Source organism: Oryctolagus cuniculus, chromosome 6 (assembly GCF_964237555.1).
Source record: "Oryctolagus cuniculus chromosome 6, mOryCun1.1, whole genome shotgun sequence".
Lineage (NCBI taxonomy): Eukaryota > Metazoa > Chordata > Mammalia > Lagomorpha > Leporidae > Oryctolagus > Oryctolagus cuniculus.
Window position 1 is genome coordinate 3640211 of NC_091437.1, and position 23232 is coordinate 3663442.

At 47.6% G+C, this 23232-nt stretch overlaps 1 protein-coding gene across 38 annotated transcripts in view; it reads left to right on the plus strand.

The window, feature by feature from the left end:
• Positions 1 to 23232, plus strand: part of APC (APC regulator of WNT signaling pathway) — a 182287-nt gene that overhangs the window by 52885 nt on the left and 106170 nt on the right. For 17 of the 38 annotated variants that reach the window (XM_008248396.4, XM_070075974.1, XM_070075991.1 and 14 more), the window contains exon 1: positions 6508 to 6792. The exons of 6 other annotated variants lie outside the window; for them this stretch is intronic. Coding sequence is in view for 15 of the 32 variants with exons in the window: in XM_008248395.4 (XP_008246617.1) it covers positions 6628 to 6792 (165 nt within the window). In the remaining 17 variants the exon portion in view is untranslated. Of the gene's footprint in view, positions 1 to 6414; positions 6793 to 23232 lie in introns of those variants that run through there. 15 more of the 38 variants (XM_008248398.4, XM_008248400.4, XM_051834517.2 and 12 more) reach the window with 2 other exon arrangements.

Consider the following 23232-nt stretch of genomic DNA (forward strand, 5'->3'; position numbering starts at 1 on the left):
ACATATACGCACATAGATACAAATACACACACGAGCACACATACACATCACATAGACACACACACAGGGGTTTCCTTTCAATTTTGCTGCATATCTGGCTGAGGTGTTTGGCACAGCGGTTAAGAGGACTGCATCCCATGTTGCAGTGCCTGGTTGGAGTCCTAGCTATGCTCCCATTCCAATTTCCTGCTAATGCACCTGGGAGGTAGCCGGTGATAGCTGGAGTGCTTGAGTGCTTGCCACCCAGAAGGAGACCTGGATAGAATTCCTGGTTCCTGGCCCTTGGCTGGCCCAGCCCTGGCTGTTGTAGGCATCTAAGGAATGAACTGGCAGATGGAAGATCTTTCTGTCACTCTTCTGTCAAATAACTTTTAAAAGCTTAAAATAAGAGTACATAGCACATGGTGTAGAATTACTAGTCAAATGAGCAGTGTTCTTTCATGCGAGTTTCACCGCCGATGGAGTCTCGGGTTTCGGTGACTCTGCTGAACTTCTGTACCTGCGGCCAACCCGTCACTGTGAACAGCAAACACTTTTGACAGAATATTGGCTAATGTTCTTCATGGACGTCCATGAGCAAGATGAACACGAAACGACAAGAGGTGCGTTGGAGCTTCACTCGTCGGCCAGTGATTCGAGTGACCTGAGCGAATACGATGATGATGTGTGTGTCCTCAGTCTCTGTGCTACTCCCCGTGTTAGCAACTGTCGACATGGCACTCAGCTCACTCGACAGTGAACATTTTCTTCATCTCTAGAAAATCAACAACAAAACAATAAACCAAGCCCAGATTTGGAGCATTTGTTGATAAGTGCTCTCATCCTGGCCAATTTCAAACTATCAATGTGACATCACTGAACACAGAGTTATAAAAAGACACGTGTAGCACAACATTATGCAGGATTTCCACCACATGGGTGCAACAGATGGAGTAGCATCAGCACCATAGGGCATAGCAAAATGCAGTAAAATGATTTAAAAATGACAAATTTGGGGAACTTACTACATTTGTTTCAAGTATAATTTATTGAATTGTCATTTTATGTCATACAATTTTAATAATGGTTGTATTTAAGAGCCAGCTCATAAAAATCTCTGAAATTTCACAACCGACTCTCCCTTCTCTGAGCTGGCTCCAGCCCACTGAAGATCCTGGTGCCATTCCACGGACCCCTCCTCCACCCCAAGTCCTGGAGTAGCAGGAAGGGAATGTGGGTGCCAGCATATGGTGTTTCCCTCAAACCTTACTCCTTTTCGCATGCTTCTGGGGCTGCTTTGGTCTGGTAGGTGTTCCTTGAGCTTTTCAGACTGGCAGCTGGGGCTGAGTTACCAGTGTCTCCAGCCAAACTGTAAACTCTAAGAGGAAGTGGAAGTGGATTTCAGTGAAACAGACAGTTGGGTTTTCCTCATTCAATTTAATTCATTAAATACTGGTCTTTGTTTTTAAAAAGATGTTTGTTTATTTATTTATTTATTTATTTATTTATTTGAAAGGGAGAGTTACATGCAGGGAGAAGGAAAAAGAGGGAGAGAAAGATCTTCCAACTGCTGATTCACTTCCAAATATCCACAAGTAAAGCCATGGGTCCAAGCACTTGGAACACCTGCTGCTGCTTTCTCAGGCGCATTATCAAGGAGCAGAAGCAGGAGTGAAGCATCCAGGACTTAAACTGGCACTCATATGGGATGCTGGCATCACAGGCAGTGACTTAACCCACTGTGCCACAATGCCAACCCCAAAATATGGCTTTTTAAAATGAAGATTTGTTGTTGAGGGAAAAAGATGTAATTCTGAAACATCGTTTATTTTTAAAGTAAACCTGTAAAGGAATTCATCAAATGTTAATAATTATCTTAGGTGGTGAGTTCTTCTTTCTTTCTTCTTGTGATTTTTCTGGAGTTTACACATTTTCTACAATAAATATATTACACTTTGGTATTATGAAAAATATGAGACAAATCTTTACTAACTTGATATTCCAACTGCACTGGGATTGTCCCTTCAAAGACTGGAAGTATAAATAGCATTTTTGGTAAAGAATGCCAAGGGAAACAGTCGTTCTATGCTCAGTGTCATTTGAGAGCCAGATATCCAGGAATTGGATGTAGATAACTGTCAATTTCTACACAGATGGAGTGTCTTTCTTTTTTTCCAGTCATCAGATGGAAAAGCACAACCTCTCTGGTTGCTTGCTTTATTACACTCAGTTGCTTTAGTTGAAAAGCTTAAAGAAAAGATGGAGCTTAGCAGGGCTTATTGTATTATAAATGGAAAGCTGATGCAGGTGCAAGAGGAGGAAGAAAAAATAAAAGTGTAATTGGTTCTGTAATGAACGGTGCTCAAGCTGTTCTACGATCATTCCAGGAACGTTGGAAATGGAATTCACACCTTCTCATGTCTGTTCTTACATCCAGCTATTACTGTTTAACAAATTATGCCAAGACTTAGCAGTTTACAACAAATTGGGCATTGTAGAGTGCTGACATAAAATCCGTAAGCAGGACAGAATAGTAAGAAAACAGTATAATGCAGGCATTATCTTATGGCCGGGCACGATCTGTACCTTTGTCTTACTTTGGGGGTGGGGATCTGAATGATTTTTCATTGGCTCTTCATGTGACAGTGATGCTGTTTTGTTGTATTTTCATGTGGGCCCCTAGCCAGATACTCAGATTCCTATAGATCTCAGTGACACGAAGTGCTTGCCAGGTGTGATGGTTTACTTTATGGGTCAACTTGGGGGAATAGGGGTGCCCGGATTGCTGCTAAACATTATTTCTGGGTGCGTCTGGGAGCGTGTCTCAAAAAGGACTAGCATTTGAACCAGCAGACTGAGTGAGACAGGCTGCCCTCGCCAGTGTAGGTGGCATCTTCTCCTGCCCCAGAATGTTGACAGTCCTTTCAGACCCAGCCCCCCGATTCTCATGACTTTGGATTCGGCCTGAGTCCACCACTGGCTTTCCTGGCTCTCCAGTGGACAGAGGGCAGATCTGAGGTCATCTAGCCCCTGCAACTGCAGGAGCCAATCCTAGACTGTATCTCCTCTTATCTGTGCTATATCACATTGCATCTGTTTCTCAGGGCAGTCCTGACAACATGCCAGATGCTCACATGCACTATGTCCAGTAATCTTTCCAGAGGCCTGAGTTAGATACTGTTTCCCACGTCTGAAGATGAGAAGAGAGATTCAGAGAGGCACATCACCCAAGACGTAACAGGAAGCAGACATTGCTAAAGGCCAGGACTTCTAATCCCAGCTTAGTGTTCTGAACATCCTTATTTGCACCTGCATGGTATTTTCCTAATATATTTTAAAATATTTATTTATTTATTTGATAGAGTTACACAGAGGGAGAAGGAGAGGCAGAGAGAGAGAGAGAGAGAGAGGTCTTCTATCCACTGGTTCACTGCCCAACTGGCCACAATGGCCAGAATTGTGCCAATCCAAAGCCAGGAGCCAGGAGCTTCTTCTGGGTCTCCCATGCAGGTGCAGGGGCCCAAGGAACCTGGGCCATCTTCTATTGCTTTCCCAGGCCATAGCAGAGAGCTGTATTGGAAATGAAGCAGCCAGGACTCAAACCAGCATCCATATGGGATGCTGGCACTGCAGGTGGTGGCTTTACCTGCTACACTACAGCGCCGGCCCTGCCTCCTAATATTTTTAAAGCACAACTTGCAGTCCTCCAGTGGCTCCAGTTTCTTCACAATAAAATGTATGGTGGAATGAGAAGGCCATGCCAAGATGGCCACTGGCAATGGAGCCTCCCTGGCAACAGGCTGTGATTGGTTAGGGCACAGACCGCCCCTTGACTGGATTGGCTGCCTTGGCTATAAGCAGCTGTACCAACTGAAATAAACGAGTCTGCAGGCTGCTCGCCTCTGGCTGCTTTCACTCAACTCCTGGGGTCTGTGTGGTGACTCCGCGCCTCTTGCCACCACTGTGCTCCTCCTCTCAGAATGAATCCACAGCAACAAAAATGAATGTTCAAAGCCCTTCGTCCATTTCCCATTGTCTGTCACCCTGCCTTGGTTTTCCTTCAACTTCACCTTCCACTTGCAAGACATCTGACCTTCTTGTGTTTCAGAAATCACCTTTCTCACTGCCAGCACTGAAAGCCTGGCTCCTGTGCTCATTCTTCACCTCCCTGTGCTTTACAGCTATGCCGTCAAGCGAGGCAGCCATGGCCACACAGCATGTACAAGCACTTGCAGCGTGGCTGGAGTGCCACAGGCTGAAGTGATGATGTTTTGCATATATTGGGTTAAATGAAGCATGTTATTAGAATTAATTTCCCCCTTTTTAAACCTTAGTGGGGCTACTAGAAAATTTTAAATTATGCAAATACTTGATTTCTGTTGGGCAGCGTGTGACTAGCATGTCAACGTGACTTGGTTGTGTCCATCATTCGCCTCATTCCACACTTGAGGCTGGAAGGTAGTGTTGTGAAGATGAAGTGACTTCTGTGTTCCGATGAGAGGAGTGGCAGTGGTGATAACTCCATCTAGTTTTCAAGGGCAGCTGTGGCTTCTGCCTGTGTCTGGGTCAAGTGGTGGCGGCTGCTCCAGTCTTGGCATCATTGTCCAGCAGTGGCTATGTGTCAGTGCCTTGGGACCAGTTCTGGGCAGCGTCGAGTGCTGCTCCTGAAGACCCCGTGGGTACTCAGTTTCCTCCTGATAGACCCCTCTTCCGTGAAGGCCCTGCATGGGGCCCCCTCTCCACCCCAGTGCACAGGATCCTCTCGGTGTCAGCTGTAAGACGCGATCCACACACCTGGCCTCTGGTCTGTGCTAGTTACCTTACCCCGGAGCCAGACTCTAAGATTCCCTGTGGCGGGAACCTGCCTTCTACCCATCGCACCTTCCTGGTCACAGCAGTCCTCGGCAGTTATCACTGCAGATCTCTGAGGGAGGCAGGCGGCTGTCATTATCCCTGTCTGTGTGGATGAGGGAACTCTTGCTCAGAGTCCGGCCTGCAGTTTGGCAGCTGCGTTGCTACCAGGTTGGAGCAGTGGCCTGGGCCTCCTCCCTCCCTGCCCCATCTCTTTCCTCTACCAGAGTTGGTGTATCAAGTCCCCAGGACCACAGGAACAGGGTCCCTCAGGGCAGAAGGCTGAAAACAAGACGTTTATGAGCTCGGTTCTGATGGCCTGACATCGGGGCGTTGGCAGGGCCACGGTCCCTCTGAAACCTGCAGGAAAATCCGCTCTCTCCTCAGCCATCTAGTTGAGGAGACATGTGCATAGGCAGTGCCTTATTTTAGGTTAAGTGGGGACCAGCTCTGTGGCACAGTAGGGAAGTCTCCGCCTGTAGCAGCGGTGGTTTCTCTCTCAATTGCTCTTCCGATCCAGCTCCCTGCCTAATGGCCTGGAAAACAGTGGAGGATGGCCCAAGTGCTTGGACTCCTGCACCCACACGGGAGACCTGGAAAAGCTCCAGGCTCCTGGCCTCAGATCAGTCCAGCTCCGGCCATCTGGGGAATGAACCAGCAGATGGAAGACTTCTCTGTCTCTCCCTCTCACTGTAACTCTGCCTCTCAAATAAATAAATCTTAAAAAATATAAATAAACAAACAGGAAGTGAAAACCAACACGGCACCACTCAGGGAAGCTGACAGACTAGACAAACATTTCCTGGGTGACCTCCTGTGCCAGGCGTGTGGCAGGCGTGGGAATCCGCTGGTGACAACCACGGACTTCAGGTGTCTACTTCTGAGACTCTGCTGAGTGCCAGGGAAAGAAAGGATTTGGTGCAGAGACAGAGCGTGGCGGGACGGGGGCAGGGTAGGAGCAAGGTCGGCAATGAGGAGCGCCCACTCCCCACTGTGGCCTCCGGGCTCTGAGCAGGGAGCTGGATCATAAGTGGAGCAGCCGGGATTCGAACTGGCGTCCAAGTGGGGCGCTGGCTTCGCGGGCGGCGTCCTCAGCCCCTAGCGAGCCCACGACGCCGGCCCCTAGGCCGCCATTCTACGTTCCCGGTTGCTGAGTCGGGGGCCTGCACCAGAACCTGGCACAGAACAGAACCCCGCTGCGGCCGGGCCGCTGACCGGCCGTGAACAGGACGAGGGACGCGAGGTGAAGACCCGACACCCAGGGCGGCTCCCGGAAGCGCGAGGTTGTGCATTACAACTGGGGGGAGGGTCCAGGGGGCCCAATGACAAAGCGACTCTGTCATCAACGACTCCGCCACCGGACCGCGGCCTTCTCTGGGGCTGCAGCCGGGTTTCGGTCGTCCTCAGATTGCCCGCCCCGCCACCGGCCTGAAGAACAGACCCCGCACCAGCACCCGCGCCAGCACCCGCGCCCCCGGCTGCAGCACTGCCCAGCAGGGACCCGCACGTCCGCGGGCTTCTCGGCGGCGGCGCGGCGGGCGCGCCTGCGCACTGCGGCCGCCGCCCTCGCGCGTGCGCACGGCCCTCTTCCCGCCTCCGGCAAGATGGCGGAGACCGAGTAGCGAGGGGGGCGGAGTGTGGCCGCCGGAAGCCCGGCCGCCGTCTTGGGGGAGCCGCGGGCGAAGGCCCGGGAGCAGCGGGCCGCGGCCGACGCGATGCTGTTCCCGGGGAGCGCTGGCGGCTCCCGCTGAGGAAGGTGCAGCACGGCGCTGCCTCCTCAGGCCCCCGGCACCGCCTATGTGCGCGTCCCTGGGCCCGGGTCCCGTCGCCGCGTTGCCCGCAGTGGCGCCGCCCTCGCCTCGCGGGTGCTGGCGCTCCGGCGGCCGCCGGGACTGTGTGCCGCGGGAGGGGAAGCGCCCGGGCGGCGCTCGTGCCTCCGGCGGCGGCGCGGGCGTCTGGCAGGTGAGTGGGCTGCGCCCCGCGCCCCGCGCCCCTCGGGCCCCGCCGGCTCTGCCCGCCTCGCGTCGCAGGGCAGCCGCTTCCCCGGCTAGCTGTTTCCTCCGTCCGGGAGGCTCGCCCACGGCCCGGCCAGTGGGGTCTCAGAGAGGCTCGTGGTCCGCGGGGCCGGCCAGCTCTTCCCACCTGGACGGCTGCGGGAGCAGCGCGCGGGGTCTCGGGTCTCGGGTCTCGGGTCTCGGGTCTCGGGGCGGGGGCGGGGGCGTGCGTTCTGCAGATGGAGAAGCGGAGCTGGGAAGTGCTGCTAGCTAGGCTCGTGTGAGGGGACACGGCACGGCACGAGAGAGGATGAGCGCTGCTTTTATTCAGGGTGAAGTTGCCCACGGAAGCTTCCCGATCCGCTCCGCACAAGCCTTTGTTTTATTGAAAAAGGACCAAGATAGAGGACAAGCTGTTTCAGCTCAGGGTTTCTCCGGCGCTTTGTCGATGGTTGGCTGTTGCTTAACGATCCTTGTAATGCGTGCTGTCTTCTGCGAGATCCAGGCTGGTGCCAGTCTCAGTTCTCGCTCCTTTATTAGAGGGGTAAGGGTCGTGAAGAACGTAGTGTCTTGCTTGCGGGGTTTGTTAGAGCGAGCTGCGGGAAGTTGCCAGGGCCGCTCTCCCGCCCACCTCTGCAGTGGGGCGATGTGTCAGGAGCCCCTGACTGTAGGTGGGTGCGGCGCTCAAAGTTGAAATGAGAGATTAAAGTGACACTGAGTTGAGCAACGTTTTGAAGTAGTACTGAGCTCTCCAGTGATTCGGCAGAAGCAAGTCCTGTCCTTTTGGAATTGTGGGGTAGAAAGTCTGTAACACACGGGTTCTAGTTGGCCTCCCTGATTTGTTTACTGTTCATTCTGCCTCCTGACACGTTATCTGTTTTTCCCTTTGTTGTAGACTTTTGACCTCCTAATGAACTTTAAAATCTTGAGGGGTAGAATGAATTGTTCAGTATAAAAGATGGATGAACGTGCTTCAGTTGGATTCTTGCATGGGCTAGTTCATCTGTCACCAACCTTCATTCTTCTACAGCCCTGAGGGCGGCCTGTTTAGAGAGCCTGTTGGCTTTCAGTTGTGTGCTTTGGATTTGAAAGGTCAGTAGGAAGGTTGGGGGTGCCGAGCCCTACTCTGGCTCAGTGATTCCGGGGAAGTGGTTTGAAGCTCTGTGTCAGAAAACATCTACCAGGAGCTCTGAGCTTCGTACTTTTCCACAGAGCCTGTTCCCCTCTCTCTCTTGGTGAGCTTCTCTATTCATGCAGTCCATTTGTCCCCCTTTAGAGCCACTTTCCCGTGGTCATTGGTGTTTACTAAACTCTTACTGATGGCCTTAGGATGCTTCACTTTCTGTGATCAGTTCCCAGGCCTGAATAAGCCTCATCACTCACTAGCTTTGTTGGTTTGACCCCTGAAACCCTGAGGGATGCCAGAGACAGTTATGCAAGGATATTGGTTCTTTTTGTACCGTTTTTGCCTTCTGTTGGGTCTTCAGTGGTATGTTCCCTTCTTGTCTCATTTCCTAAAGGTTTTTGTAGCAAATAATTTGATCTCTTCCTTACTGAAATCTGAGTCACCTGAGGCATGATCTTCTGTGTCCCCTTTTCATCTCATGTCATTTCCTCATTTACTCATATCTCAGAGAAAGAAATATCCTTTCTTCACTTTTTAAAGATTTACTTGTGTATTTTGAAAGAATTACAGTGAGGGAGAGAGAGATCTTTCATCCACTGGCCACCCCCCAGATGGCTGCAATAGCCAGCGCTGGGTCAGGCCGAAGCCAGGAGCCAGGAGCTTCATCCGGATCTCCCATGTGGGCGGCAGGGGCCCAGACACTTGGGCCATCTCCTGCTGCTTTTCCCAAGCCATTAGGGAACTAGATCAGAAGTGAAGCAGCTGGGGCATGAACTGGTGCCATATGGGATGCCTGTGTCACAGGCAGCAACTTCACCAGCTGCATCACAATGCCAGCCCCTTCCTTCAAATACGTCTGTGATCCTGTCTTTCCATCTCTTTATCTGCGAGTGTCTTCCTCCTTCATCCCCTCCTGCCCCCATGTACATGCATGCCCTCCTCCTTCACCCCCTCCCTCCACAGCCTGCATTCATGTCCTCCCTATCCTTTCCCTCCCCCATGTACATGCATGCTTGTATCTTCCCCAGGGCGGCCACATAGGAATTCTGTACATTGCCCAGTGCCAGGAGGCCATTCTGAATCTTAGGACGGCAGTGCCACATTTTATTCTATTCCATAAAGGCTAATTTTCCCAGCCTGTGAGCCTGAGATAGTGGTGAGAGCATTGACATCTGTGCCAAATAGACCTTTTTTTTTTTTTTTTTAAAGATTTTATTTATTTGAGAGGTTGAGTTACAGACAGAGAGAAAGGTCTTCCATCTGTTGGTTCACTCCCCAGTGGCTGCAAAGGCTGGAGCTACACCGATCTAAAGCCAGGAGCCAGGAGCTTCTTCTGGGTCTCCCATGTGGGTGCAGGGACCCAAGGACTTGGGCCATCTTCCACTGCTTTCCCAGGTCATAACAGAGAGCTGGATCGGAAATGGAGCAGCCGGGTCTCGAACCGGCGCCCATATGGGATGCCGGCGCCACAGGCAGAGGATTAACCAACTGAGCCACAGCACCAGCCCCCAGATAGACCTTTTAATCTTGGGTTTGAATCTCATTCAAACCGCTTGGTAGCTATTGAGCCATGGGCATGTGACGAATGAGACGCTTTTCTGTGTCTGAAGTAGGATGCTGTACTTCACAGGGTGGTGTTTGAAGGAGTTAGCACACATTGAATGTCCATCCAAGAGACCTGGACCTTGTGGACTTCTTAATAAATTCCTTCTTTCCTTTGCACTCTGACTTCCTTTAGCATTCTACACTGAAATTGCTGCTTTAAAAGTCAGTTGTAAACTAATCACCAAACCAGTGGCCTTTGTTCCATCATCCTTGGTTTCCTTCTAATTTCTTGGCTTTTCCCCATTTCTTGGTTCCTTTGGATTCCCTACTGCTCTGACAGTTTCTTCACATTTCCTTACCTGTCTAGACTTTGTTTTCTTCCTAGGCATAGTTGTTTCCCTTATCTCATTAAGCCACAAGTGGTATTTAAGAACAAAAGGAATGTATTGGTGCATGTCATTGGCAAGTGTGTAGGTAGAATTGACTTGAAAAGTGCTTTGTTCTGAGGTCCCATTTCCCTGCTGTTTGTTCACTCAACATTGTCCCCCTTTTTGGGCTTTGTGCTCAGACTGTTTTCCTCCTACTAAGAAGATGGCTGCCAACAACGGTCATGGAACAGCATTCTTCATAGACTTTTTGTTTTTTAAAGATTTATTTATTTGAAAGTCAGAGTTACACAGAGAGAGAAGAGAGGCAGAGAGAGAGGTCTTCCATGCACTGGGTCACTCCCTAATTGGCTGCAATGGACGGAGCTGCACCAATCCGAAGCCAGGACCCAGGAGCTTCTTCCAGGTCTTTCACTTGGATGCAGGGGCCCAAGGAACCTGGGCTATCTTCTACTGCTTTCCCAGGCCATAACAGAGAGCTGGATCCAAGTGGAGCAGCCAGGTCTCAAACCGGCGCCCCTATGGGATGCCAGGACTACAAGCAGTGGTTTAACCTGCTGTGCCTCAGCGCTAGCCAGCTTCATTGACTTTCGAAGAGAGAGAGCAGGTTTCTCTTCTTCTAAACTTTTCCCAAAAGTTTTAGGCCCTTTTTTTTCTTAAAGATTTATTTATTTGATAAGAAGGAAACAGAGATGAAGGAAAGAGAGAGACAGAGAGAGCGATCTTCCATCTGCTGGTTCACTCCCCAAAAGGCTACAGTGATCATGGCTGATTCAGTCTGAAGCCAGGAGCCTGGAATTCCATCCGTTTCTCCCATGTAGGTACCAGGGGCCTAAGTTCTTCGGCCATCTTCCACTGCCTTCCCAGGCCAATCAGCCAGAAGTTGAATTGGAAACAGAGCAGCCAGCACCCAAACTGGCCCTCCAATATGGGATGTGAGTATTGCAAGGGGCAACTTAACCTGCTGTGCCACAGTACTGGCTCCTGGGCTCTGTCTTGACTGATGTCAAGCTGGCAACAATATCTCTCTCCAGAGGAAAAGAATTATTCTAAGGGATTTTGGCAGTGGAGTGAATCTATATAAAAATAAGGACAATAGCATAATGTGGATCCTGGGAGGAACCTCAGGGTTCTGTATGCTTTTCACTGTCTTTTCTTGGTGATTGTATCCTTTTTATGATAGAAACATCCACAGGGAAATGACTTATCAGTTCTCTACTTCCTTCTTCCGGCACTTGCTGAGGGTCTTGGAGGTACTGTCAGAAACTTCACTGACATGTACTGGAATCAGTTTGATCTCCATCCACTTTCTGTCACCTAGCATGTGTGTGATGTGTGTATCTGTGTTCCTCTACTTCCGGATTACTTTTCTGACCATCTTTCTCTCAACCATCCCATCTTGAAACCTTGTTGTCATCTTGGTTCTTCTCCCATTGTCAATCAGTTGTCAGATCTCAAGTACATCTTGTATAAGTTTGGCCCAAAGTTACAGAATACCCAGCTGCCAGGGACTTAAACACTATTTCACATCTTTTTTGAAAGATTTATTTATTTATTGAAAGAGTTACACAGAGGAGAGGCAGAGAAAGAGAGAGAGGTCTTCCATCCGCCAGTTCACTCCCCAGATGGCCGCAATGGCATGAGCTGCACTGATCTGAAGCTGGGAGCCAGGAGCTTCTTCTGGGTCTCCCACACGGGTACAGGGGCCCAAGGACTTGGGCCATCTTGTACTGCTTTCCTAGACCATAGCAGAGAGCTGGATCAGAAGTGGAGCAGCCAGGACTCGAACCAGCAACCATATGTGATGCTGGCACTGCAAGTGGTGGCTTTACCCACTATGCCACAGCACTGGCCCCTTTAAAAAGTTCAGAACTGAATGATTGCATGGTTGGCCACCTTAGCTGGGCAGTGATGTCATCAAGCATTCAAGTGCTTTAGATTTTTGTTGGCCCTCCTTAGTGTGCTGAGTGCAACTTAGAAGTGTCCCAACATGGCTGCAGATGGCTCTTTCTGCTTAGGCATCACATTCTCATGCAGCCACCAGAGAGGTGGAAACTCACTCTTGAGAAGGCAAGGAAACCTTTCACAGAAACCTTTGTCAGATGTCCATCCTAGCAAGCTCATGCCCTGGTTGCCAGGAGGCTGGGAAAACCAATAGGCAGCATTTCCATCTAGAAAGCAGTAGGGAGATGGCAGGAGAGAAGGTAGCTGGCAGTGTCAGTGACTCGTCTGGAAAAGTAAGTTTAAATAAGAATTTCCAAATAGTAGTTGCTGAACATTTAAATAGCCATCATGAACAGTGGGCTAACGCTGATTATTACATGAATTAAGAGTGTAGTCGCCAGCGCCGCAGCTCACTAGGCTAATCCTCCACCTAGTGGCGCCGGCACACCGGGTTCTAGTCCCGGTCAGGGCGCCGGATTCTGTCCCGGTTGCCCCTCTTCCAGGCCAGCTCTCTGCTGTGGCCAGGGAGTGCAGTGGAGGATGGCCCAAGTGCTTGGGCCCTGCACCCCATGGGAGACCAGGAGAAGCACCTGGCTCCTGCCTTCGGATCAGCGTGGTGCGCCGGCCGCAGCGCACCAGCCATGGCGGCCATTGGAGGGTGAACCAACGGCAAAAAGGAAGACCTTTCTCTCTGTCTCTCTCTCTCACTATCCACTCTGCCTGTCCAAAAAAAAAAAAAAACCAGTGGTCGGCTGGCACCGCGGCTCACTAGGCTAATCCTCCAGCTGTGGCGCCGGCACCCTGGATTCTAGTCCCAGTTGGGGTGCAGGATTCTGTCCCGGTTGCTCCTCTTCCAGTCCAGCTCTCTGCTGTGGCCCGGGAGTGTAGTGGAGGATGGCCCAAGTCCTTGGGCCCTGCACCCGCATGGGAGACCAGGAGAAGCACCTGGCTCCTGGCTTTGGATCGGCGCAGCTGTAGCGGCCGTTGGGGGGTGAACCAATGGTAAAGGAAGACCTTTCTCTCTGTCTCTCTCTCTCACTGTCCACTCTGCCTGTCAAAAAATAAATAAAAATTAAAAAATTAAAGAGTGAGTGGTATTCAGTACAAGTGAGCACATGTAGTGGAGCCACTGTGAGGAATAGGGTTTATTAAATAGTGCTTATGAGATGGACCCGTGATTCCCCTCGGGAGGGAGACATTTGGGTATATAGGGCACATTTGTGGTTGTCATAGTGACTGTGGAGTCCTACCCGCAGTTGTTGGGTAAAGGCCAAATACACTAAGCATGTTGTGATTTTGGAATGGTTCCATAAAACAAAGAATTGTCCTTCAAAAATGCCTATGCACCTGCACATTGAAAGAAGTCACTGAGATTCTTCTATGTTCTTATATTCCAAGTAACAGAAAACTAACTTCAAACAAAAAAAGGCATGATTAGATCCTACAGTTAAACCTCAGCTAAGACTTTATCCAGCGGCTCACATGCAATCATCAAGGACTTGGTTCAGTTTTCTGTGGTTCATTCTCAGTCATTCCCCTTGTTTTGGTCTCACTCAGACCAGCTTATCTCATGGTAGCAAATTACTGTAGTGCTTTCAGATGAAACACCCTTATTTCACATATAAAATAAAATGAAGTGTATCTTTTGTGTTAGATTTTGCAGGTATTGAGTATCACTACCAGACCCTTCCCTAAACACCTAAATAAGTATGTTAGCTCTTCTGTGGTGTGTCTTTCTGCCTTTCTGCCAGCCTCTATTCTATGTGACTGTCATAGCTTGTGGGTGTTATTTTTCTGTGTCTAATGCATTACCTTGTCTCAATTATCTTTGCATTCTTAACGTCTAAATGTTTTAATTCTCTGGGCTTAGAGGTGTATGGTAACCATTTAAGGAAAGAATTAATGAGTTACTTTATGCCTGCCACAGGAAAGGAAGGCTGTGGGAAGAGGAGGGGGAAGAAAGTCCGTTTCCTTCAACAGTTGTTGAACCTGGATTATATACATTGTACTTCATTACCAAAGCATATGTGATGCTTTTATTGAGTATGATTTCATTGGAAAGCCTTACTGAATTTGAGTATTATTTTGTCATTATTCTTTAGCCAACAAAGCTAAATTATTATCTATTCAGCAAATATTGTTGAGCACCTGCTGGGTGCAGGTAGTGTGGCAACAGTAGTGAACAAAACTGCTTGTGTAGCATACAGTAAGCATAACACATATGCACACAGCTAATATCAGCTAGTAAATAGGTTTTGAAGCAAAGTATTATCAGGGGATAAGGAATAGATGTTATGTCAGATTGAAAAGGGAAGGGCTTTTTGAGAGCTGAGAAACCTACATAAATGAAGTGGTGGAGTAAACTATGAAACTATTCAGGACTGAGATGGCCAATACTGTGCTTACTGGGATGTGACATTGACATTACGGTAGTCTCATGAAATGAGCTGACTCTCATTTTCGGTTCTGGAAGAGTTTATATATAATTGGAATGTTTTCTCCCTTAAATATTTGTTACAACCCAGCAGATAAACCATCTGGGCCTGCAGTTTTCTTTGTGGAAAGGTTCTTAATATTTAGTTTTCAATTTCTTATTTTTAAGCCTATTCAGTAGCTTTCCTGGCTTGTGATTATTTTGATAACTTTTCTCCAGAGAAATTATCTTTTCCATCTAAAATGTTTTAGTTTGCTGGCATACCGTTTTTATAAATATACCATTGTCCTTTTAATGGCTACAATAATGACTTCCCTTTACACGTCTGATATAGGTTGCTCGTACTTTCTCTTCTTTCAGAGATCTTATCAGAGAGAACTAAATCTTGAATTTCATTGCTCTTTTATTGAATATTTATTTTCTTTATTAAAAAGACTTATTTATTTATTTGACAGAGTTACACAGAGAGAGGAGAGGCAGTGAGAGAGAGAGAGATCTTCCATCTGCTGGTTCACTCCCCAGATGACCAAAACAGCTGGAGCTGTGCCAGTACAAATCCAGGAGCCAGGAGCTTCTTCCAGATCTCCCATGGGGGTGCAGGGGCTCAAGGTCTTGGGCCATCTTCTACTGCTTTCCCAGGCCATAGTAGAGAGCTGGATCGGAAGTGGAGCAGCCGGGACTCAACACCCACGCCCATATGGGATGCTGGCACTGTAGGCTGCAGCTTTCTTGCTACGTTGCAGCGCCGGCCCCAAATATTTATTTTCTATTATGTTAATTTCTGCTCTCTATCTGTTTTTTATTATTCTTTGGCTAACTTATAGTTATTTCCTTTCAGCATTTCATTTTTTTTTTTTTTTATGACAGGCAGAGTGGATAGTGAGAGAGAGAGACAAAGAGAAAGGTCTTCCTTTGCCGTTGGTTCACCCTCCAATGGCCGCCGCAGCTGGCGCGCTGCGGCCAGCGCACCGCGCTGATCCGATGGCAGGAGCCAGGAGCCAGGTGCTTTTCCTGGTCTCCCATGGGGTGCAGGGCCCAAGCACCTGGGCCATCCTCCACTGCACTCCCTGGCCACAGCAGAGAGCTGGCCTGGAAGAGGGGCAACCGGGACAGAATCCGGCGCCCTGACCGGGACTAGAACTCGGTGTGCCGGCGCCGCTAGGCGGAGGATTAGCCTAGTGAGCCGCGGCGCCGGCCTTCAGCATTTCGTTCTTTGACATATATTCTTTTTTATAGAAAGCTTTTATTTAATAAATATAAATTTCATAAGTACAGCTTTTGGATTATAGTAGTTATTCCCCTCATACCTGCCCTCCCACCCCCAAACCTCCCACCTCCTTCTCTCTCTCCCATCCCATTCTACATTCATTTTCGATTATCTTCATGTACAGGAGATCAACTCTACTAAGTAAAGATTTTAACAGTTTGCACTGACACAGACACACAGAGTATAAAGTACTGTTTGAAGACTAGTCTTACCATTAATTTTCAGGGGCCTGGCACTGTGGCACAGTGGGTTAAAGCCCTGGCCTGAAGTGCCGGCATCTCGTGTGGGTGCTGGTTCTAGTCTCAGCTGCTCCTCTTCTGATCCAGCTCTCTGCTATGGCCTGGGAAGGTAGTGGAGGATGGCCTGGGTCCTTGTGCTCCTGAACCCGCGGGGCACCCAGAGTTGGCTCCTGGCTCCTGGCTTCAGACTGGCACAGCTCTGGCCGTTGCAGCCATCTGGGGAGTAAACCAGTAGATGGAAGACCTCTCTCTCTGTCTCTACCTCTCTGTAACTCTGTCTTTCAAATAAATAAAAGAAATCTTTAAAAAAATTTTTTTTCATAGTACAACACATTAAGGACAGAGGTCCTACACAGGGAACAAGTGCACAATGACTCCTGTTGTTGATTTAACAATTGACACTCTTATATATGATGTCAGTGATCACCTAAGGCTCTTGTCATGAGCTGCCAAGGCAATGGAAGCCTCTTGAGTCCACAGATTTCAACATTATTTAGACAAGGCCATAATCAAAGTGGAAGTTCTCTCCTCCCTTCGGAGAAAGGTACCTCCTTCTTTGATGGCCCCTTCTTTCCACCGGAATCTCACTCTTTCATTTAGGTCATTTTTTTGCCACAGTGTCTTGGCTTTCCATGCCTGAAATGTTCTTATGGGCTTTTTAGCCAGATCTGGATGCCTTAAGGGCTGATTCTGAGGCCAGAGTGCTGTTTAGGGCATTTGTGATTCTATGAGTCTGCTGTGTATCCCGCTTCCCGTGTTGGATCGTTCTCTCCTTTTTATTTAATTTTTAAAAAATTCTATCTATTATTATTATTAACAGACACTTGGTCTTATTTATGTGATCCCTTTGACACTTAATCCTATCTTTATGATCAGTTATGAACTTAAACTGACCTCTTTAACAATAAGATGGCATTGGTATCTGCCAACTTAATGGGATTTGGAGTCCATGGCAAGGTTTTGTTTTTGTTTTGTTTTGTTTTGTTTATATTTTATTTATTTATTTGAGAGGTAGAGTTACAGACAGTGAGAGGAAGAAACAGAAAAAGGTCTTCCTTCCATTGGTTCACTCCCCAAATGGCCACACGGCTGGAGCTGCACCAAGCCGAAGCCAGGAGCCAGGTGTTTCTTCCTGGTCTCCCACGCAGGTGCAGGGGCGCAAGCACTTGGGCCATCCTCTACTGCTTTCCCAGGCCATAGCAGAGAGTTGGATTGAAAGAAGAGCAGCCGGGACTAGAACCGTGCCCATATGGGATGCCAGCACCACAGGCAGAGGATTAACCTACTGTACCAGGGTGCTGGCCCCCTCATGGCAAGTTTTTAGCTTTACCTTTAGGAGTAAGTCTGAGGGAACATATGCTGAACTGTACATCTCCCTCTCTTACTCCCATTCTTGTTTTTAACAGGGATCAATTTTCAGTTGGATTTAAACACCTAAGATTAATTCTTTGTTAATTAAAGAGTTCAACCAATGGTATTAAGTAGAAAAAGAAAATACTAAAAAGAATAAAATAGTAAACTGTTCCTCGACAGGACAAGTGCTCATCAAATCATTGCTTCTCATGGTGTCAATTTCACTTCTAAAGGTTTCCTTTTAGGTGCTCAGATAATAGTCACAGATCAGGGAGAACATATGATATTTGTCCCTTTGGGACTGGCTTAGTTCACTCAGCATGGTGTTTTCCAGATTCCTCCATTTTGTTGCAAATAACCGGATTTTTTTTTTTTAACCACTGTGTAGTATTTCATTGAATATGTATCCCATAGTTTCTTTATCCAGTCTTCTGTTGATAGGCATTTAGGTTGATTCCATGTCTTAGTTATTGTGAATTGAGCTGCGATAAACATTAACGTGCAGACAGCTCTTTTATTTGCCAATTTAATTTCCCTTGGGTAAATTCTGAGGAGAGGGATGGCTGAGTCATATGGTAATGACATATAGTCAATTAAGGCTCAACATTTCCCTCTAAGCCCTGTAGCTTGCTGTATTACTATTTTAATAAACAGCATTATTTGGTATGGAATATTGTTATAATTCAGTTAAAATGTTTTCTAATTTTCAGTATGGTTTATATTGAGACTTTTGGATTATTTAGAAGTATTCTCAACTTCTCAGCATATAAAGATTGTAAAGGTTTTTTTAATTTGTTATTTGTTTTACTTTGAGAGAGAGAGAGAGAGTGCTTTCTCCTGCTGTGTTAACTCCCGAAGTGCCCACAACAGCTGGAGCTGGACTGGAGCCAAAGCCAGGAACAAGGAGCTCAAACCAGGTTTCCTATGTAGGTGGCAGGAATCCAACCATTTGATTCAGTGCCATTGCCTCTTAGGGTCTGCATTAGCAGGAAGCTGGTGTCAGGAGCAGGAGCCAGTAATTGAATCCAGGTACTTGGAAGTAGGAATAGAAGTCTTTGTGGCTAGGCTAAACACCTATCCCCTGATTATTTTTAACTTCGAGCATCATTACTGTGTAATCCAAGACCACAAGTGATATTTCAGAATCTGTTATTGCAGAAGATGGCCCAAGTCCTTGGGCCCCTGCACCCACATCGGAGACATGAAAAAAGTTCCTGGCTCCTGGCTTCAGATCAGTACAGCTCCAGCCGGTGCAGCCAACTGGAGAGTGAACCAGTGGATGGAAGACCTCTCTCCCGTGTAACTCTTTCAAATAAATAAATCTTTAACAAATTTTGTTATTTTGGGCTTTTAAATTTTAAGATCTCACATTATGGCCCAGTATAATCATCTTTTTTCCTCAGCAGTTATTGAGTGCAGTGTTCTATATATTTTCTTTTTTTTTGTTGTTTTGTTTTTTGACAGGCATAGTTAGACAGTAAGAGAGAGAGAGAAAGGTCTCCTTCCATTGGTTCACCTCCCAAAATGGCCTTTACCGCCCGCGCGCTGCGCCAATCCAAGCCAAGAGCCAGGTGTTTCCTCCTAGTCTCCCATGCGGGTGCAGGGCCCAAGCACTTGGGCCATCCTCCACTGCCTTCCCGGGCCACAGCAGAGAGCTGGACTGGAAGAGGAGCAACCGGGACAGAACCAGCGCCCCAACTGGGACACAAACTCGGGGTGCTGGCACCACAGGCGGAGGATTAGCCTAGTGAGCCGCAGCGCCGGCCATCTATGTATTTTCGTAAGTTCATGTTTGTTAATACTATATTTCACATCATAGGTATCATTAGTGATGTCATGTTTGCTTATATCAACTACTGGAAGGGATATGTTAAGATATTCATAGTAGGCCGGCGCCGCGGCTCACTAGGCTAATCCTCCGCCTAGCGGCGCTGGCACACCGGGTTCTAGTCCCGGTCGGGGCGCCGGATTCCGTCCCGGTTGCCCCTCTTCCAGGCCAGCTCTCTGCTGTGGCCAGGGAGTGCAGTGGAGGATGGCCCAGGTGCTTGGGCCCTGCACCCCATGGGAGACCAGGAAAAGCACCTGGCTCCTGGCTCCTGCCATCGGATCAGCGCGGTGCGCCGGCCGCAGCGGCCATTGGAGGGTGAACCAACAGCAAAAGGAAGACCTTTCTCTCTGTCTCTCTCTCTCACTGTCCACTCTGCCTGTCAAAAAAAAAAAAAAAAAAAAAAGATATTCATAGTAACACAAAAAGAGGGACATACAGAGAGTGAGAGATCTTCCATCCACTGGTTCACTCCCCAGATGGCCACAATGGCCAGGCTAGAGCCGGCACCCAGGAAGCTTCTTTTGTGTTTCCCACATGGTTGGCAGGGGCCCAAATACCTGGGCCTGTTGCTACTGCTTTTCCCAGGCCATTAGCAGGGAGCTGGAAGTGGAGTAGTTGAGACAGGAACCCATGCTGCTTGGGATGTTGGGGTCAGAGGTGAAGGTTTTATATGCTAAGCCACAACACTGGCACCTGATTCATTCTTAGTTTTCTGTCTTCCTCATCATTGTTTTATATTGCCAATATTCATTTTGTGTTAATGCATGTTTGTACCATCTTTTTTTTTTTTTTTTTTTTTTTTTTTTTTTTTTTTTTTTTTTATTTCCTATGATCTTTTTCCACTTAGGATCATTCTGGAAGGATCTGAAACACTCCCTTTAGAATTTCAGTTTCCCTAGGTCTGCCTGAAAATATTTTATTTCACCTCATTCTTAAAGGGTATTTTTGCTAGGTATTGAATTCCAGGTTAGCAATTACTCTATTCCATCATATTCTAGGTTGGTGAATATTTTAGCACATTCTCTTACTGTTGAGACATCAGAATTTTGTGTCTCTTTCTCCTTCTAAGGTCATGTGTCATTTTTCCTTTGCTGTGAAGATTTTTATCCTTGGCTTTCTCTTGTTTTGCTATGCTGTAATTAGGCATTGGATTCTTTGGACTTCATGATTTATAGCAACAGTCCTAGTTATTTCTTAGCTCTTGTTTCTTCGAGTAGTGCCATTGCCTCTCATCCTCTCTGTTGTCCTTTTGTGACTCTTAGTATGTTAGACTTTCATTATCTGTTTCCCTCTTTTCTATTTATTTTCCTTTTTTATTTTCATTCTGTCTAATCTGTTGTTGAATAAGTAAGCAAGTAATTTAAGATTTTTTGTTTGTTTTGTTTTTTTTTTTTGTTTTGTTTTTTGACAGGCAGAGTGGACAGTGAGAGAGAAAGAGAAAGGTCTTCCTTTTTTCCGTTGGTTCACCCCCCAGTGGCTGCCACGGCTGGCGCGCTGCGACCGGTGCACCACGCTGATCCAAAGCCAGGAGCCAGGTGCTTCTCCTGGTCTCCCATGCGAGTGCAGGGCCCAAGGACTTGGGCCATCCTCCACTGACTTCCCGGGCCACAGCAGAGAGCTGGACTGGAAGAGGAGCAACCGGGACAGAATCTGGCACCCCAACCAGGACTAGAACCCAGGGTGCTGGCGCCGCAGGCGGAGGATTAGTCTAGTGAGCTGCGGCGCCGTGATGGCCACTTTTTATAGTGCTCAATTGCACATACACACATTTAAGCATGACTTGATCCCCTTGAATGTAGTAAGCAGTTATTTTCATTCTGTGTCTGTTAGTTCCAGTGTTGCGAAGTCTCTGGATCTGATTCACTTGTCTGTTGTAGAGATAATTTTATGTAAAGAATGTGGAATTAGTGTTTCTCTGAAGAAAATTATCATTTGCCAAGTACCTGGGGGTAATAGACCATTTTAATCATATTCCAAATCTTTAACTTTCCTCAGCCACCTGAGTGACTTGAAACTGGCCTCCATCTGTGATTTCCTTCTTGTTCTTTCTAACTTCTAGGCTATAACCTCATTCAGCCCAGAGCCTGGGGTGTTCTCACTGAAGTACTCAACCCTTGGTGGGTCCACAACTGACTTTGGTTCCCCAAAAGTCAGTACTGAGCTGACTATTCCTTCTTTACTTTGCTGGTAGTCATTTAATGCATTTTAAAGATTGTTTTAAGATCTAGCTTTTAATTTGTCTTCAGAAAGATAGTTGATTATATAGTGAATTACCTGCCATGCTTTTTTTAAAAAAAAAAAGATTTATTTATTTTATTTGAAAATCAGAATTACAGAGAGAAGGCGAGAGACAGAAAGAGAGATCTGGGTCACTTCTCAAATGACAGCAATGATCAGTGCTGAGCCAGGCTGAAACCAGGAGCCAGGAGCTCCTTCCAGCTCTCCCAGGTAGGTGCAGGAGCCCAAGAACTTGGGTTGTCTTCTGCTTTCCCAGGTGCATTAGAAGGGAGCTGGATCAGAAGTAGAGCAGCCAGGGCTCGAACCAGCACCCATATGGAAGGCTGGCACTGTGGGTGGAGGCTTAACCCATTGTGCCACAGTGCCAGCCCTACTATTCTATTTTTAGAAATTGAAGTCCATTATTTCTTTGACTGACTTGTTGAAGATTTTTTTTACATTTCTGCATTAGTCATTCTTTGTGTTTCAGTCCTTTGTATGGTATAAATAAGATACCTGGGAAAGAATAGATACTTGCGTTTGCCTTTTAATGGTTTATATTGTATTTGTCAGATTAGTTCCCATTACTTTGCGGAGACCCAAGTGAAGGAGGCCATGGACAGGTATTCTTTTTTTAACTGAAGAAGTCAGAAATACTTGTAGTACATGGAGAGTGCATTGGAGTAGGAGCTGTCCTTCTGTGAGCAAATAGATCAGACTGAGAACATTGGGGAAGTGGGATTGTGAATGGACCGATGAAGAATGCTGAGCAGTGTCTATATTTGTTTACTTGATCCTTTCTTTCAAGTTGAAAATGGGGCCAGTGCCGTGGTTCACTTGGTTAATCCTCCACCTGCGGCACTGACATCCCATATGGCTGCCAGGTTCTAGTCCCGGTTGCTCTTCTTCCAGTCCAGCTCTCTGCTGTGGCCTGGGAGGGCAATGGAGGATGGCCCGAGTGCTTGGGCTCCTGTACCCGCATGGGAGACCAGGAGAAGCACCTGACTCCTGGCTTCAGATCAGCGCGGTGCCGGTGGTAGCGGCCATTTGGGGAGTGAACCAACAGAAGGAAGACCTTTCTCTCTGTCTCTCTCTTTCGCTGTCTATAACTCTACCTGTCAAATAAAAAAAAAATTAAAAAAAACTTTAAAGTTGAAAATGTATATTAGATTACCTTAATTTCTCTGTTATGTTTGATATAAATTGATCTCTTTTTTAAATTAGAGACTTTTTTCTTTTTTCTTAAGTTTCATTTGTTTATTTGAAAGGTAGACTGACAGAGCTTCCATTTGCTGCTTAACTCCCCGAATGCCTGCAATAGCTGAGGCAGGAGCCAGAAACTCCTTCCAGGTCCCCCACTTGGGTGGCAGGAAGTACACAGCCCATCATCTGCTGCCTGTTAGGTACATTAGCAGACAGCTGGCCTGGAAGTGGAGGCGGGACTTGATCTCGGTTCTGTGATTTAGGAGATGGGCATCCCAGGCAGTGGTATCACCCCCTGTGCCACAGTGCCCACTCCTAGATCCTGCTTTGATTTGCTCACATGCCTTTGAAAAAACTGAAGGATGAAATGAGATGGACAGAGAACTTTAGAACTAGGAGAGACCTGGGTGTCTCATGTGTCCCTCCACCCTACCCATCTTGCTTTAAGCGTATGAAAACAGAGGCGGGGGAAGACTTGCCTGAAGTTATACTGGACAAAAATGCAGATCTTTCCCTCTTCGTAGTTTCTTGAGGTTCTTTTCAGCTATATGATACTATTAGCCATACCAGGCATAGATAAGATGATTTTTTTTTTTTTGACAGGCAGAGTGGACAGTGAGAGAGAGAGACAGAAAGGTCTTCCCTTTTCCATTGGTTCTCCCCCCAATGGCCGCTGCGGCAGGCGCGCTGTGGCCAGCGCACCACGCTGATCCGAAGCCAGGAGCCAGGTGCTTCCTCCTGGTCTCCCATGGGGTGCAGGGCCCAAGCACTTGGGCCAACCTCCACTGCACTCCTGGGCCACAGCAGAGAGCTGGACTAGAAGAGGAGCAACCGGGACAGAATCCGGCACCCTGACCGGGACTAGA